The following is an 18,937-nucleotide window of genomic DNA, read 5'->3' as shown; positions in this document are numbered from 1 at the left end:
AACATACAATTCAGCATATAAAATATCACAGAGACAAATTCTTCAAACTAGTTCTCCTTGTGCCTCCTTCTAATTTGGGTATAGCTGTGGCTCTTTGCTTGCCCGAAACAGCCACCAGTTGTTTGTAATAGTGCCAGAAAAAGAGAAGTTAAGCTGTGGGAAAGTCATTAACAGAAAGGTCCTAGGAAAAAAAGTGGACTTTTGTGTTTTTTTAATTTGTTTGTTTGTTTTTTTAATCATGAATTGGTGCTGAGTTCTCTGAACGAATGTCAGGTGCAAAGCACAATGTAAATAATTGAGAACCATCATGCATATTTTAAAGGAAATTATATGGCAGGTATCCCAAGCTAAACTGGTGTAAAGGGATGCTAACAACTACCTAAACATTTAATTGGAAAAGAATTGTGCTGTGTCACAGTTTTAAGAACATTATTCTAGAGGGACTGTACTCTCTGCTGACTAGTTGTGATCTCTATGCACAACTAGAGAACACACCATAAACAATAATAACCCAAACAAACCTCCCTTGCCTGTTGATGCCATGAGTCCTCTGTTACCAGTCATGACAACGAGAATAAACACAGTGGAGAAATACCTACTCAGTTTCTTTTCTTACAAAAGTAGAAAATACCCATCCTTTAAGAAAAAATAAAATACCACAGGTTTGCTTCCGGAAGGGAGGAAAGAAGTTCATTCTTTCACCCACCCTAGATCAGTGATTCTTCAACAGGGGTCCCCAGTTTGACCTCTGAATGTGTTAGAAATGTAAATTTTCAGGCCTGACCCCAGAGCTATAGAAACAGAAATTCTGCAGTGAGGCCCATCGATCTGGGTTCTAACAAACCCTCCAAGTGATGCTGATGCAGGCTAACGTTTGGTAGTTACTGCTCCAGATATTCCATGAGTGGCACTAGAAGATGGACTCCGCTACCAACCAGCCTTTGGCCCTAGGACGGGTAATTAGGGAGTTCACTGCAATTCCTTCACAAATGGGATCCCAAAATACGTGTCGGGTTGTTTACAAGAGGCATACATATTTTGCTGAATCTAAGGAGCAGGAAGTTGTTCCTGTTCTCATAGGTGAAGGGGTTGCTTCCCATAGGGACGGAGTCGCAGACTGGGGTTGAATCTGAGACCCGGCAGGGGTCGCTGCTGCCTGTAAAGACAGACCGAGGGAGCGAGGCAAGCGAAGCCCAGAAGCTTTGACATCACACTAAGCTCCTCCTTGCACGCACACAGTATACACACACACAAACATACAGACACACACCCAGACCGCGTACTCCTCTCTGACCGCTTGCTCCCATTACCCCCAGCCTACCCCTCCCGCGGCAAGAGTGTACCCCTGACGCAGCCCCACCGCGAGGAAAGGAGCTCCGCGCCCACAGTCGGAGCAACCCCGCGCGCAGCAGGAGCGGCCGCCGCGACTGCAGTCGGACCTGCTCGCAGTTGCCTCGTTCCCCGACGCTCGGCGGCGGTGGCCAGGACACCTTCGGCAGCACCCCAGGCTGCAAGCAGCCGCGCCCGCCCCCGCTGGGACTGGAAGGCGTAGAGCTGCCACCTCGCACGCTCCTGGCCCCCCTGCCACCCCTATGAGAGAAAGAGAAGCCGGGCGAAGGAGCAGGACGATTGCCAACCGGACTCCTCAGCAAGCCGCGAGCGCCCCCTCCTTCCGTGCCCCCCAGGCGCCTGTAAACCAAAATGCAACCGCCGCGCTCGGGCTGAGTGGGGAAGGGACCAGCGCAATCGGCTTGCTTGGAATCCGGTCCCCGAGGCTGCTGCGCGTTCCAGCCGGGGCTCCTCGGGCCCAGGAGTGAGGAGGAGGAGGACGAGGAGAGGCGGCCGACCCGGGGTTGGCCGGGGGTGGGAGGAGGGACGGGTCGGGAGGAGCGCGCGGGGGGCGGCGGGGAGGGGACCCCGGCGGATAAAGATGGCAATGTCTCTCATCCAAGCGTGCCGCAGTCTGGCTCTCTCAACATGGCTGCTTTCCTTTTGTTTCGTGCATCTGCTCTGCCTGGACTTCACCGTGGCCGAGAAGGAGGAATGGTACACCGCCTTCGTGAACATCACCTACGCCGAGCCGGCGCCGGACCCCGGGACTGGGTCGGCCGGCGGCAGCGACGGCGCGGAGCTGCACACCGAGAAGACCGAGTGCGGGCGCTATGGAGAGCACTCGCCCAAGCAGGACGCCCGCGGAGAGGTGGTCATGGCCAGCTCGGCCCACGACCGTCTGGCCTGCGACCCCAACACCAAGTTCGCCGTCCCGGCCCATGGCAAGAACTGGATAGCCCTCATCCCCAAGGGCAACTGCACATACAGAGATAAGATCCGGAACGCGTTCCTGCAGAACGCCTCTGCCGTGGTCATCTTCAACGTGGGTTCCAACACCAACGAGACCATCACCATGTCCCATGCAGGTAAGCGGCCCCGGCGGGTGCGGGGCGGGCGCGGGGGAGGGGAGACCGAAGGGCTGGAGGAGCCGAGAAGAATCTAGTGCCTGCCTCTCCACTCCTTTCTGGGAAGTCCACACTGCGCGGAAGACGCGTTTCCATTCCCTGGAGCTGTTCAGTTTTGCTTCACGACACTGCGAGGGGTTTACAAAGAGGAGAGGACTAACTATATTGGGAGGGATATCGGAGTGTGTGTTTCGCTTGTCATAGCACGAGTCTGGCGAACCTCACCGAGATGGGCTAACTTTTCCAATGACGATCTGGAGGATAGGGTTTGGAGAGCTGGGCTCGGACATTGTTCTCGGTTAGTGACCCGCCCCGCACCTGTTTGGAACCGGTAGATCTGATAACTCAGATCCGCACTCGGATGTGTGCATCAGGTATACCCCTGATGCAGGCCTTTGTGTATCAAGTGGAGAGTAAGATTACCTTCTGGTAGCTTGACACCGCGAACTTGCTCCTTCAAGTCAGGTTTCAGCTCTTCGTGGGAGACTTCAGTCCCTCCCTGCTGGGCTTACGCACACCATAAATAATATTAAAAGTGTGCCCTGCCAATGTGTCATCCAGAGAAGCTGATAGGCAGACTCAACGGTAAATAATCATCGTCGACAAGCCAAGAAGAGCATGGTGGCCACAAAGTTATATCCGCTTTTCCAGTATTGCATGATGCTTTGCCTAATTGGGAAGTTAAATATGCTAAAATTTCTTCTTTCTGGTGAGAATGAGCCAATTTTAGGGAGAAAAAGAACAAACTTTTGTTAACGATGATAGGGTGACAGGAATAGAAATACTTTACTCCATATATACATAACATATATAATACATACATGATACATATACCCCAAACTTCATATTTACATATATGCCTGAAATTTACATATATGCCTGAAATACATATAACCCAAACTCTATATCTCTATATTTACATATATGCTTGAAATGAGCAATGCTTCCATGGCAGAAACAAAAAAAAAAAAAAAAAAAAAAAAAAAAGAAGTGAAGAGGACAGAGAGTGAGAGAGAGAAAAGACAATCTTTAGGCTTTTCAGCATAAGCAGCCTAGTGTAGCCGACTCACCTCCTTGAGTTCAGGGTTACTAGTTGTTACCAGCACCTGAGAAGTTGGTGCTATTTCCCTGCAGAGGGGTCCCTGTGCTCAGGTTTGGGGGAAGGAGGGAATAGAAATGAGAGCAGCATTTTCTGACTGGAGTCACCTAATGAAAAATACTGTTTTCTTTAAAAGTCAAATTTTTATAAGTAGTTACACTACTGAGATGGAACACCAAGCTTTGGCTATTTTTTTTTTTTTTCCTTTTGCTTTTTGAAAGGGATGTTCTCTTCAGGAACAGGTTTCCATCCAGAGCTCATGTCACCTATTAGTGAAATATTCAGTTGGTTTGCCTGCAATAATTGACACCAGCTGTTTTAGTCAAGGAACTTGGTCAACCGTAACACAAACAGGTTGATAAGGCTGGGGAACTATTTAGAGCTGAAACACACAGGCCAGAAAAATGCTGTGAATTGTTTAATAAAGTGGAGAGCCAGTTGACTTCTTAGAACAGTTACAATATAGCACTTTAGAGACTTTTAATGTATTTTCTTGAGAGTAACTCTGACCCTGAGTCATAAGAACACTACTAAGTGTTATGATATTTTAGGATTTTAAGGATTATGAAAGAGCATTTGAGTCATGCAAAGTATCTTTGAATAAACATATTATTTAATATCTAAAACCTTTTAATAAAGGGTTGAAGGGTTTTTTTTTGTTTTGTTTTTTGTTGTTTTTTTTTTTTGTTCTTTAAACCCCAAGAAGATTGTTAACAAGCTTTGCAGGATTCTTTAAGCATTTCTTTGTGACTATGCATGAAATCTTAAACTCAGCTTCTTTCAACACACACCAAGAGGCATTATTTTTTCCTGCCCAAAAAGGTTCTCTAGAACTGCCAACATATTGGATCAATTAATGGCTAGCCACATTTAGAAGAAAGGAGTAAACTGATTTCCCATACAATGTTTGATTAGAACATAGTGGAAGAAAAATATTTCGTTACAGTTTAAAAGTTAAAGGCCAAAAAAATGTAAAGGAAATCCTTTACTACCTATTGTTCTGTTTCCAAAAATACATTAATACAGTATGTACTAACAGTCATGAAAATTCCATATTATTATCTGACATATTGCCACATTAGAGGCTCAGTTCACTCTAGAGACTGCCTTGACTTCTGTTAAAATCCCATTGTAAGAATATACAGCCTTTCACTTTACTCTGAAACCCATCTGCCTGAATCTCAAACAGTGCCAGCTCTGCTCTCTCTGTCAGTCTTAGCTCCCGAACTTGAAGGAATTACTTTTTCTGAATAAATTTGAGTCAAATCTCTAAATTCACTTCAGGAAACAGTACATTTTAGAAGATAATCAAATATCCTTATTTTGTGAACTTGGGATGCAATATATATTCATGCTTTCCAAAATACCAGAGCATTCTTATATATGTGAGCCTTTAAATTCAGAGTCTCCAAAAAGGTTTTCAAAAATAAATGCAAAGGCTGATATTTCTTTCTTCTAGAGTGTTTTTGGAACTGATGGCTTTCAGGTGAGAAGAAGGTATGACAAAGCTATGTAAACCATCATGTAGTATCTATACATTTGGGATAATATGAATTTCAACATCTTAAAATTCATATACTTTGTAACAGTTACTTTTTACTTTTTATCTTTTTTAAATATTCTAGGTTTATTGAGATATAATTCACAAACTATACAGTGTGTTCTTTTAAAGTGTACCATTCAATGTTTTACAGTATATTGACAGAACTGTGCAACTATCACCACTATCTAATTCCAGAACATTTTCATCACCCAAAAAGAAACCCCGTACCATTAGCAGTTACTCCCCATTTTCCCCCAATTCTCCAGTGCTAGGCAACCACTAATCTACTTTTTGTCTCTATGAATTTGTCTACACTGGAATCATATATTATGTGGCCTTATATGTCTGACTTCTTTCACTTAGAATGATGTTTTCAAGGTCCATACATATAGTATGTATTAGTATTTCATTCCTTTTTGCTGCCAAACAATATTCCATTGTATGGATATACCACATTTTATTTATCCCTTGATCAGTTGATGGACATTTGGATTGTTTCCACTTTTTGATTATGAATAATGCTGCTCTGAATATTCACATACAAGTTTTGGTATGGATATTTCTCTTGAGTATCTATACCTGGGAGTGGAATTGCTGGGTCACATGATAACTCTATGTTGAACCTTTCAAGGAACTGCCAGACTGTTTTCCAGAACAGCTAGACCATTTTACATTCTTTCCGGCAGTGTATGAGGGTTCCAATTTCTCGACATTTGTACTAACGCTTGTTGTCTGTCTTTTTAAAATTTTAGCCATCCCACTGGGTGTGAAGTGGTATCTTCATCATGGTTCTGATTTGTATTTCCCTGATTACTAATGGTTACTTTTTAACATACTCAATTGTTTTTGTACGTTTTCATTTTGCTCCATTTCCCTTTTGTGCCAGCCATTATTTGCTTTTTCCTGGACTTGCAGCTCGTACTTTTTTTGCCCTAGGGGAGGAAAAGAGAGATAAAGGAGAGATTAAGAGAGAAAATAGAGCCACAGCTTCTGGGGTGGGGGAGGGGAGGGGAAAGGAGGAAAGTCAATGACTAAAGATTTATATTTCCCCTATGAAAGGACATGAGGAACTGTGTCTTTGGTGCTTTAGAGAGCCTTTGCCTGAGTTTGCCTTGTGAAAGAGCAACAGGGGGCTATACAGGGATGCAGCCTAAACCTGGTGAGAGCCCAGAAGTGAACTCTCAGGTGCAGGTAAAGGCAGTGAACCCCTATTTCTCTCCCCAGGGCTGGTCAGATGTCTGTGGACCTTCTTACAGCGAATTCTGAGGAAAGTGATGATATCAGAAATTTCTAGAAGCAGTTTAGGGAAGTGGTTAATTAGAAGTGTAGTCTTCAGTGCCAACTGCCTGGGTTTGTGTCCTGGCTCTGCTACTTTCTTGCTATGTAACTCTAAGCCATCTGAGGGCTTCAGTTTCCTTTTGGGAAATAGTAATATCTACCTTGATTGGTTGTTATATGAATTAAATGAGTTAATACATATACAGTGCTTACATCTGTAGCACATAGAACTCCTTAAATGTCAACTCTTATTTTTAAGGATTGAACTCGGTGACACACAGGGACACGTGGGAACCTCAAACTGAACCGTCACACTCCCTGAGCTCACTGAGGCCCTGACGGTCTTGGGAAAGAACATTTATTTACCCTTTCATGACTTGGAGGCCAGAGCAGTCATGCCAATTTCTGTTTGTGACGTCAGTGATTTGAGACTGTTGTTTCAGCTCCCTCTGATGGCCAGTGAACATTTTAGGATTCTCTGTTGCATTTGTACTTTGTTTTGACTTAAATTGAAACCTCATCATAAAAAGGAGCAGTATGATAAGCATGGTAGATTTGTAAGTGTATGTAAGCTGTTTTTTTTTTTTTTTTAATTTTTATTTTGAAATAAATTCAAACTTACAGTAACAGTTGCAAAAATAATACAAACCCCATACACAGAACTCCAGCATACCCCAACCCCCCTCCACTGATACCTCGATTTACCAACTTTAATATTTTGTCACTTTACCATTTCTTTCTTTCCCTCCCTCCCTCCCTATCATCCATCATTTATTGCTTTGCCTTCTGAACATATGAGAGCAAGTTGCACACATCCTTGAACAAATAATATAGTTCACATATACATTTCCTATGAACAAGAATATTCATTTATGTAATCACATTAAGTGTAGTTAAGAAGTTCAAGAAAGTTAATATTGATGTAAAGTTTACATTCCATATTTCATTTTTTTCTTATGTCTCAGTTGTGTCCTTTTGAGCCTTTTCTTCTCTATTCTTAGATCTCATCCAGGATCATCTATGGCATTTAATTATCATTATCTATTTAGACTGTCTTTTTTTTTTCCATTGTGGAAACATATATACAGCCTAAATCTTCCCATTTCAACCCCTCCCAAGCATTCCATTTAGTGGGATTAATCACATTTAGAATGTTGCAATGCCATCACCTTCCCACCATCCATTACTAGAAATTTTCCTTCACCCCTAACAGAAACCCTACACTCATTTCTTATTAACTCCCCATTGCCCCTTCCCCCACTTCTCGTAACCCATACTCTACTTTTCATCTCTATGGTCATATTCTCTGATACTTTCTTTGACGTAAGCTGGTTTTGACTGAGTTTTGAATGTTGAAAAAATGATAACATTTTCATCCCCCCGCCCATCACACACACACACTTTTTAAGAGTGTGTTTGCTGTCTTTCCGTTCATTTATTGCTAGTACATAGTTAAGGGGAAATGATGGAATCAAACATCTAGAAGTATGGGAAGGATTTCTAAGAGTAACTTTGAGGGGGCAGGGAAGAGAGGAGATTGTTGGCAGTAAATATTTAGCATACAGGTTGAGCCCTTGGAAATGGGGATCCCAGGAGGGAGTATATTCCATGTATCATAAGAAAAAGGAAGGAGATTTACTGAGACTCTTTCCTTTGTAGGTGAGTACTAATTCATGAGCTCATGCTACCTTTATCACCATTACTTTAATTGCTAAAGTCTACTTTCTCTCCAACCTCTGTAAAGGAACTATCTGCTTTAATTTAAATTAATTTCTTTTGCAGGACTTATTATATTTTTCTGAATATTGATGTGCAGTTTTGTTTTTCATTTTCCTTTTAATGATATGTTTAGTTAACATTCTGATAATATTGGCAGTTAAGTACTTACTCTGTGCCAGGCATGCTCTAAGCACTTTATTTGTATTAATTCATTTAATTCTTACATCTACTCTCTGAGATAGGTAGCACTGTTATCTCCATTTTACAGATGAGGAATGTGAGGTGACGTGACTTGGCCATAGTCACACAGCTGTGTTAGATCTGGGCTTGCAGACCTGGGCAGTCTGTCTCCAGGATCTGTGGCTGTATCCACTGCTCCACATGCTCTCTAAGCTTGAAAGTGTACCATGAAGACTGGATGTGGAGAGTGAGTTCGTAATGATGGACACAGGGAACAGTCAAAGGCTAATTCCCGTTTCAGAATTCTTTAACAAGGCTATTGGCCAGACGCTTTGTTGACTGAGGGAGCTGTGTCTCTGCGATGGAAGGAGCGTGACCTTATGTCTAGGCTTCTGCTCCAGACCTGCCAGTGGTTCAGTGTTTGGTTTGGGGCCATTTACTTTTTCTATTCTGGGTCTCTGTTTTCTCCTTTATAAAATGAGAGGTTTGATCTCCAAGGCCTGTTTAAAGTCTAAAATTTAATCCCTGTGTATCCCTATGAAAAAATTGGGATATTTCTACTAAAAGTCCACATTTCTGGCTTCTCAATCAGACAATCCGGACGCTGGCGGTCTGCATTACTGTGAGGAACAAGAGGCTGGAGCGGAGCAGTGGTTGGCACTTAGATAAGCTGTGTGCCGTGTGCCCTCTAATTGGCCTGTGTCCCCATTACTCTTTATGGTTTGGCCCTTAGCCTGCTCCATGCATTTATGTTCCCCACTTCAACCTCAAAGCCAATGGTTTGGGACCCCAGCTTTATTAAAGACATCGAATAGGGCTAGTGGGTAGAAGTTTCAGAAAACAGACTTGGTTCAGTAAAAGGAAGGAATTCATAAGAATAGATGTGTTTAGAAATGGAAGAAGTTTCCTTGGGAGGTTAACTTTTCTTTAGCATTCAGGTTGAGACTGAATGAGAATGTTGTGGAGCGCAGGATCCATGCATAGGGTTCTCTGGGTGATATCCTGAGGGCCTTCCCAAGCCTGAGAGCGCAACATGTGCCTTCCTTTAGGTATTTGAGAAACATTTCTTAAGAACTTCAGTTTCCGCTTCATTTTTCTCTACAGACACATACAGAAAAACCATTATTTATGCTTGGCTTTAATCTCCCACTCGAAAAAAAAAATAACTTTCCTCTCTCTACCTTTTTTTTTCTTTGGGTTTCACCGATCTCAAACTGATATCCAACAGCAAGGAATTCCAGAAAAATGTGTGGTCAGTGAGATTAATGTTTCTCCAGAACTCTGTTACTAAAAGCCATAATTCAGCATAAGTGTTGAGTAACTTTCTTGGCAGTATAACAATATGTCCTGGGCATTTTAAGAAAATGTGTGGCTGGTTTATGGATTTTAGGCCATAGAAATACATATTTGGGAGATTTGGAAGGATCCTACCTTCTACCTTCTGTCCTTTAGTAAGAATTTCTTCTGTATCTCCCCTAATGCCTCTCTTCTTAAAAATTACCTTGTTTCTCAAATGGAGGGAATTTTATGACCAAGAAATCTGGAAAGGTCCAGAAAGAACTAGGAACTTAATGGCTAGATCTTCTAGTTTCTCAGAAAGCAGTGATCCTGATTCTGATGTAAAGGTAATTTGTTTAGAAACCACTCTCAAGGTTTAAAAAGCAGGAGCTTAACCATTATTTGTTGCATATCTAGAAATGAAGCCAGACATATAAAGAATTTTGTATTTTGATAGTCCCTGAATGTCTTCAGTTTATCAGTAGAAGAGACCCTTCATCTTCATTATACCCTAAGGATCTACCTTCAGACTGAGTGATTGAAGTGATGCTAGAGTTCTGTGTTTTTGATTATGTAAGTAGAAAAATGCTAAATTTGACTTAAAATGAAATTCAAATCCTATTCAGGTTTTTTCGGCTCTTCAGAGTTTTGTTGGTGATGGAAAACCCAGAGAAAGAAGGTGGCATTGTGCCATGTGATTTTTCTTCTAGCAAGCCACTGGTGGTTTTATTAAATGGAAACCTTGCCCACAGGTGTAATATAACCTTTACTTTTATTTTTAACATTGAGGGATTAATAACTTGGCAGTTTAATTTTTGGTAGATAAACATGCTTTATATACTGAAGCCCAAATATTACTATTTATGGTTAGACCTAGTGTTTATTTTTCCTAAATAAAAGAGGAAAATTTACTTTTTTTACTTTTTCTTCTAGAATATATAGTACTAATTAGAAAAAACAATTTCAGTGGAAATAAGCATCACTTGTCATAAAATTTAAGTTTATGCATCGAATTACTAGGTTTTTTCATATACAGTATATAAGTATATATTTCATAATAGAGATTTTTAAAAACAGATTTTAGAAATCACTTTATATTAGAATGCATTGTGCATTCATATCCAGGCAAAGATGTAAACTGAGTACATGGATTAGATAAGAGGGTCTCCAAGAAATGTTTGGCTTCTTAACTAATTCAGCCTGGTTTCTCCCTATTTTGAATGGCTTTGTCTTCTCACAGTTTACTTGAGCACTATTGAAAATGTGAAGATTTGAGATTTTTTTGGAGGTATTGTCAGTGGACACACACAAATTCCATTGTTTTCCCTTAAATTTGTTTGGAACCTCTCTTGCTCCCTGTCCCTATTTTCTTCAGAAGCTATTCATCTGGCCTTTCTGCAGCTATGAACTGCCTTAACCTACAGCAAAGAATGTAACTCCAGATGACCCAAAGAATAGGGGAAGAACAAAGATGTTAATTTACCAGAAAGATGCTTGGAATATTCTTCCTCCCAGATACCCACAAGGCTAGCTGCCTCTTTCAGGTCTCTTCTGTGGTGTGATCTCATTAGGAAGGCACCCTGACTATCCTATTTTAAAATAGCAACTTCCCTTCCCCACACCCCATCCCAGGCACACCCTACCCCCTCCCTGCTTCATTTTATTTATCAATAACTTGTTTATTGTTTGTCTCCTCCCACCCAAATGTAAACTCCAGAAGAGCAGGGATTTTAGACTTTTTGTTCACGGTTAAGTAATCAAAGCCTAGAACAGTCCCTGGCACATGGGAAGTGCTCAGTAAATATTGTTAAATATCTGTGAAATAAATAACCTGGAGACTGGAAAGATGGATTGATATGTTAGTCTATAATGTCATGGAAAAAAATAATGTTACGACATTAAATTTTTTTTTTCTTAGCTTTTGCCTCATATAATGAAAGTCAGAGAGATTCTAATTTGTGACTCCCACTACAATTGTTTATTTATCTTGTCAAGTGTGGCAAGAAGTGGTTGTGGGAATTATATCCTTGGTCTAAGAGGAAAAAGACATACTGGTAACAAAGTAGAAGGACATCAGATAAAAACAAAATGTCTAATAAAAAGCAATTCTCTGTATGTGTTTATTGTCCTGCAGCTCTTAAAAATATAACTTCTTTCTCATTTGAAATGAAACACATGTGCCTTATAGAGAATTTTGAAAATACAAAACATTTAAAAAGAGCAAATGAGATAGTAAAAAGCATCCAGAATTCAACCACTCTGAGACTTAAAATTTTCTAGTAATTTTCACTTCATGGATACAAATTTATTTTTACCAATTTGGAAATATTTTGCATATATATTTTTGTAACTTTTAAAAATTTAATGGCACATTTCGAAATTTCCTTGATGTTCCCATGATGTTTCTATGATGGTTTCACTTTTCTCCTACGTAAACAATGCTGTAGTAAACATCTTTATATAGCTAAAAATGTGTGCAGATGCATGATTCCTTTCTTCAGTCAAGTTCCTGAACATAGGATTGGTTAGTCAAAGCTATTCGTATTTTCATGTGTTACTGTATAGCACTTTTATTATAGCTTGTTTAGGGAAGTCTTCAGACGTGTACTCACTGCACTAGTTAACCCTTCTTTGGAGGAGAAAGAACATCTGCCAGTTATTGGTCTGCTGCTTTGGTATTACTGCTGTGCAGTCACGTCACAGCTTTTCAGCATCACTTTGCTCCAAGCTAGGCTAGTTTAGCAGAAGGGGAAAGGCACAGCAGATGGAGAATTGGAAGAAACGAAGCCTGGGTGATAGAATCACCAGCAGTACAACTGGTGAAACTCTTGCCTGCCTGTTCCTGTCACTCCTCAGTGTCTTGAGGATGCTGAATATAAATTGCACTAGGAGTGAGGAAATTCAGGTTTCAGGTGTGACAGTGCCTCAGACTAGCTTTACCACTGACAAGTCACTTTCCCACTCTGGGCCTCATTTTCTTTCATCTTAAAATGGTGATCAGGAGGTACCTGGAGTGGGGCTTGGTTTAGATCAGTGGTTCTCCACCCTGGCTGCACACTGGAATCACTTTGGAGTTTAAAACTTACTGATGCCTGGGTCTCACCTGCAGAGATTCTGATTTAATTGGTCTGGGGTGGGGGACCTCCCAGATGATTCGAATGCTCAGCCATTATTGACAACCCTAGACTGATGAATCTAAAGTCCCCTAAAGTTCTTATGTCACATGATTATTATTTCAAGGATGAAAGATATCAAAATCCTACATACAAACTTTTTACATTCTAAGGACTATAATTATTAAAACTACTATGAGGGTATATACAGTCACTATTACTTCAAGATGTGAATTAATGATTTACTAATAATAACTGGATTAGGGGACCAGTAAGGAGGCAAACACACCAAGTATGGAAAAGTATACAAACATCTGTGAAATAGAGTAAAAAAAGGGTGCAATAATGGTTCAGAAGTGGTTATACATTTTAATTAAGTGGGTGAAATTTCACTCATTATCTTGATTGCAGTCTTTTGCAATAACAAGTAAAGATACCAGATACCATGTTATTTTTACCAACTAGGAAGTTCCCATTTTGTTCATAGTGGTGTCATAACCTAGTTTTGGAGGTAGTATAGGGTAATTGTGAAAGAAAGGATTCTGGATTGCAGCTCACCTGGGTCTCAGCTCTGACATAGTCACTTGCCTAGGAAGGCAGGAAGCAACATGGGGCTGCACAGAGAAGTCTGAAGTCGCTTATTTGGTGAGGATGAGATTCCACCATTCTAGGATGTGAGCAGCACTGAGAAAGGACCAGCCAAGAACTAAGAGACTTGCTGAGCAGAGAGGGTCTGGAAGCTCAGCAAGCAAGAGTTTAACCTATGCAAGCCTTCATGTCCTCACCTGCAAAATTAGCGTCATGTATTATCTTTCAGAGCTGTTGTGAACTCTTATAATTAATAATCCAGGAAAGGGGCAACTCTGAGCATTTAATAAATGTAAACTATGATTGTTGTTAAAAGAAACATTCTGAATCTGTCCACATCTTACCATCTTTATTATCATCAACATACTCCAAGCCTTCATTGTCTCTGTCCTGGACTGCTGCTGTCATCTCCAGCTGATGTCCAGCTTCCTTTCATGCCCCCTCCGGTCTGTTCCCATACAGCAGACCTCAATTCCCTGTTCAGATATTACAGGGGCTTCCATCATATTTGGAACCAAATTAAAATTTTTGCCATGGCCCTCAGGGCCCTCTGTGATTTGGCCCCTGTCCAATTTCTATTCCTACCATTCTTCCCATCATTCCCCTAACTTCTTTCCAGCCTCTCTTGCCTTCTTTCTGGTCTTCAGTCACTCCAAGCTCATTCCCACATTGGGGCCTTTGAACTTTTTTCCCTTTTTGGTAGAAGTATTCTTTATTCACACAGAAAACCATCATTTAACATCTCTTTCTATTTCTGAAAATGTGAGAATGACTCACAACCAAGAATATATAGTAACCATTTATCTATTTCCCTCATATTTAACCAAATTATTATTTTTTAAAATTCAGCTTGCTTTAATGCCACCTATCCTTTCAGAAAAATATCTTCCCGCCAAGTACAATTAGATAGCATTATGGAATCATGGGATTTTATTGCTCAAGTGACCAGGGAGGGTAACCAGTTACCATCCTCAATTTTTGCACATTTCCCACTGTTTTCGATGGCTAAGCAGCTCAAAGCAATACCATAAAATGGGTTGGCTTTTAGTAATGGGAATTTATTAGCTTACAAGCTTACAGTTTTGACATTGAGAAAAATGTTCAAAATCAAGGCATCATCAAGGCAATGCTTTCTTCCTGATGAGCGGCTGCCAGCTATCCTGGACTCCTCTGCCATGTGGCAAGGCACATAGCAGTGTCTGCTGGTCTCTCCTTTCTCTTCCAGGTTTTGTGGCTTTCATCTTCTTGCTTCCATGGCTTGCTTTCTTATTGTCTGAGTTTCATTCTCTTATAAAGGGCTCTGGTAAGAGGATTAAGACCCACACCGAATGAGGTCGAACACAGCTTAACTTAAGTAGCCTCACCAAAAGATCCTACTTACAATGGGTCCACACCTACAGGAATGGATTATCTTAAAAAGCATACTTTTCTGGGGCCACATACAGCTTCAAACCAGCACACCCCCAGATATTTGCAGGGCTCACTCCTTCACATCATTCCAGAATCAGCTCAGTTGCCACCTTTATTAGAGAGTTTCCTCAGCCACGTTGAAAATATTTCATCTGCTCCTTCATTCTCTCTTCCCTTATTCCACCTTATTCTTCTTCATAATGCCTATTATACTTGAAATTGCTGTATTATTTCTTTCATCAGTTTATTTGATTATTGTTTATCTACTCTATGAGAATATAAGACCCATTAGGGCAAAATTTCTGTCTTCTTGTGTCATGTCAAGTTTGGCACATAAAAGGCATCCAGTAAATATCTGCTGAAAATATGAATGAATGATTGAATGAGTGATATAATATGTATCCTCCAGAATTTTCAGGTGTATTGCTCACTTAAGGAATGAAGTGATGACTTTGTATTATACATACCTCATTTGCCTTATGTTGAAGGCAAGAGTTAGTTTCAGAGATAAAAACTTGATTCTGTGTCCTTGCCCATGAGAGCTATTTTTGCTGAGCCTGTGCTCAAGGATTCAGCCTAATCTGAACTTAACCCTTGAGAAAGTACCTCCTGATAGGCCCTTTTCAGATGCTGAAAATAGAGAACTAGGGAATGGGAGAGGAAATTCTTACACCTTAACTTTTGGCTTCCCTTTAGAGGCAATGGGAAGCTGGAGCAGGAAGCCAGGCATTATTCCTGACGTCTTCTATCATCATGCCAGGGTTTCTGAAGAGACATGCATGCCTACTCCCCAGTATCTACATGCAAGAGCTTCTCTGACTGTTCTGAGGAGCTTTGCTTCTGAAGTCTGCTTGGGGCCTTTTTATAGGTAATGGAACAGAAATGTCCCTTTGAGTCAGCTGCTGTCAAACACAGAAAGAAATCTATCTGAAAGAAATAGCTGGGCATAGTACTGCCTACATGGTTTTTACTGGGAATTGGGCATCTGGTAGACCCCATGCCTCAAGGGGCCCTGAGTGTTACTAGAAGGAAATCTTAGGTTGATGGTAAACCTTACCTGTTTAGATGTATATATGTGGTTATGTATAGACCTGTTTCTCTTTGTATACACTGCTTTATTTCAGAAGAATTTAAGGTTAATAGGATAGGAAGAGGGATAAAATTCCTTCCAATGAAGGAAATAGCCAAAGACAAATGACCAGTGAGAAGTCAGATTGTGACCTTTGGGACAATGAAAGGACTATGAGAGAAAGCTCAAGCTTTCTCAAGTTAGAATAAGAAAAACGAATCATTGGTTGAAGCAATTATTTTGTTACAGCAATTGAAGTTTGGTCTAGAATGAATTTAATCCCCTACATAGCTGCATGCCTTTGCTTTTTAGCTCTGAAGAGTGTGTGTGCACAATTTGAAGTGATTAGGTTATATGCTTCTTGGCATTTTAATAGTTTATTTCTATAGACAATACCACACACTCCATCATTACTTTGTTGTTCTTCCTCCCTTTTATAAATACATTTATATATGACACTCATTCCATTTTATTGTGGTTGATTCTTTACATGGCTGTCTCTCCTGCTAGACTGTAAGTTTCCTGAGTGAAGGTTCTTTATGCACCTAGCCCCTGTAAGTAGGCAACCTTCACAGATTTCTTGAGTGATGGACCATATGTGGCAATATTAAGGAATTGGTCTCATTAACCAATATCACACTAGGTGTAAAATATCTGAATTCTAGACCAAGTGTTTAAGGGAAATAACTAGCATCTTGCAAACATGAAACCCACACAAAAGAAGTAAATGTCACTTTCTCAGGGCTTTGCCTAGAGAAAAAGCATAAAGTGCTGCTTTATTAGAGTCCAAGTTCTGTAGATTTAAAGTCATATACCTGTTTCATCTTGTTGATCGTTTTAACTATCTTGAACCACCCCCAATTAAAACTGCATTCTTTTAAATAAGAATGTCTTTTTCTTTGGGCAGAATTAAATTACTCTTGTAATTTGGCTTACTGCTCTCTGAAACTAAACAACATTCTCTCTTCTTTTCTATTGAGATACTACATTGTCTTAGCTTATTACTCACAAAAAGCCTGTTGTGTTTAAGTTTATGAATTTAGTCATATTGTGAAAAATGCATTAGGCAAGGAAAAAAAGCCATTTTCTTCAGCGCAGCTAATTAACACTCATTTTGAACCATGGCAAAACCATGAACCTCATTACCATTTTGATATTTAGTCTTCGAAAAGGTGGTACATAATTACTGCAGTACAGTTTGCGCATTCCAGAATTAGTAGCATTTTGGGATTAAAATGAAATGTGTGAGTCAGTTAAGATGTTGGAACAGTTCAGGCTGTCACTGCTATGTTGAAACAATTGTGGTTCATTGACTCATGCAAATATATTCTGCTATGTTTTCTGTTTGCAATTCATCACATTTACCACTAGAATGATTTTAAAAAGAAAACAGAAAAATACATAGCTCAGATGTTGGCCCTTGATTGATTGATTGATTGATTTAGTAATAGAAATGTGGCATCACTTTTTAAAGGGACAATAGCCCTGAAATAGACTATTTCTTTACCTGGCCTGTTTGATAATCACCATATTGCTAAAAGAAGGATATTGTCATGCAGGGAGATTGATTGAAGGTAAACATCATCGAGCATCCCACTGCCATACACTGTTGTGTGACACCCAGCCCTGAATTCCGTCTGTCTTTTACAGGGGAATGGGAATGTCTGATAACACAGACACCCTATGCTTCTGCAGATAATAGAACATTTGAATAAGATACTCTCTCAACACCATGGAACTAGTCATCAGTAAGCCTACAGTGTTTGCAATTACTCCAAGTGCTCCAGACTGACAAAACCCAAGATACAAAGAACCTAGGATGATCCAGAACATGTTGGGTTCAATTGCCAAGGCCACGGGGCAGCATGGTGCACATGCTTCTCCATCTGCCAGTGCCTTATTGACTAAGCAACCCAGTTTTGGACAAATTCGGACCAAGCTCAGTATTCATGAGCATAGAGCCATATAGCAGTCCTGACAGTAGCTGCCCAGGTACCAGAAGCCTGTGTAGCTCTGACAAAAGGGCTTCAAGTGGAATGACCAGATGACAGCTGTGAACAGCAGATTGGTCGTTCTAAATGGCCACTGGGCTCAGTTTCTCATATAGCTTTTCTTCTCTTCCCTTCGGAGAACACACTACTGAGAAAAATTCTCTCCTCTTTTGATTAAGCCAAGGTATCCTTCCTGAAAATAGCCTCTTTTGGTCCCAGACTTAGATCCTAAGGTCAGCACCTTGTTTATTAGAGAAACTCAGCACATCTTTGCAGAATTGAATAAATATTAGAGAGAAGAGAATCGACACTCATTCTGAACATGTGAAGGTATCTTCCATACTTTACTCCTTATGCAGACTCTGTAAATGGGAATCTGTGAGTCACAGATGGACAAAAGCAAATGTGTGATTTTAGGACAAATCTATATTATTTTTCAATTGTATCATGAGGTGAGTAGGACTTGTTCAGATTTAAATTCCACTCATTTTTCTGTTTCAGTGTATTTTTCCTGAGAAAGACTGAAAATCTCTTAAAGATAATAAGTTGAAAACATTGTTTCCACAAAAATTAGGTAACTATAGTTTGCCATTGTTATTAAATTCATTGTATATTTATAACAATGCAGTTCTTCCTGTTGTATGAGACACTTCTTATTGAAATATAAGGTATAAATTACTATGAATTTAATTATTCCACAAGTCAAACCTTGTCCCCTGTGGATATGGTAATATTTTTGGCATGTTATAGACCTTAACTGTATATTTTCACTTAAAGAATAATTCTAGTTTTCAGAGACTGATTTATTCCTGTTAGTTAAAAAGGATCATATTCTTAGAGAATTGAGTTAGGTTCTTGCTTGCTAATGCTATAAATTGAGTCCCTGCAAATTTCTACCATTAAATGTTGTTCTTAGTTTTATACATAAATCATTTCCCTTTAAATTTATCCTACTGTCATTTTCCTAAATTTGTAGATCACTATTGAAATTTACAAACCAATACCAAATTGTGTTTCCCTGAAAATTATTATTTCAAGGTCACAATAACAGAATGACATAGTTACTGTCATTATGGGAGTTAAAAAAAGTGTATGTGTGTGTGTGTGTGTATACACACACACACACACACACACACACACACACACACAATATAGTTAGCCCAGAATTTTAACTGGGCTTGGATGCCTGATTCATTTAATCCCAGAACAGTTT

At 40.1% G+C, this 18,937-nt stretch overlaps 1 protein-coding gene across 2 annotated transcripts in view; it reads left to right on the top strand.

The window, feature by feature from the left end:
- Positions 1-1,893: 1,893 nt before the first annotated feature.
- The window catches only part of RNF150 (ring finger protein 150), a 274,681-nt gene continuing 257,637 nt past the window's right edge, over positions 1,894-18,937 (top strand). Inside the window, exon 1 of one of the 2 annotated variants that reach the window (XM_037830712.1) lies at positions 1,894-2,417. In XM_037830712.1, coding sequence (XP_037686640.1) covers positions 1,931-2,417 — 487 coding nt within the window. In that variant the 5' untranslated portion in view covers positions 1,894-1,930. The remainder of the gene's footprint in view (positions 2,418-18,937) is intronic. The other variant, XM_037830713.1, reaches the window with a different exon arrangement.

This window comes from Choloepus didactylus, chromosome 3 (assembly GCF_015220235.1).
Source record: "Choloepus didactylus isolate mChoDid1 chromosome 3, mChoDid1.pri, whole genome shotgun sequence".
Classification (NCBI taxonomy): domain Eukaryota; kingdom Metazoa; phylum Chordata; class Mammalia; order Pilosa; family Megalonychidae; genus Choloepus; species Choloepus didactylus.
Note: the sequence above shows the minus strand (reverse complement) of the source record. Positions and strands in the feature narration are given on the sequence as shown.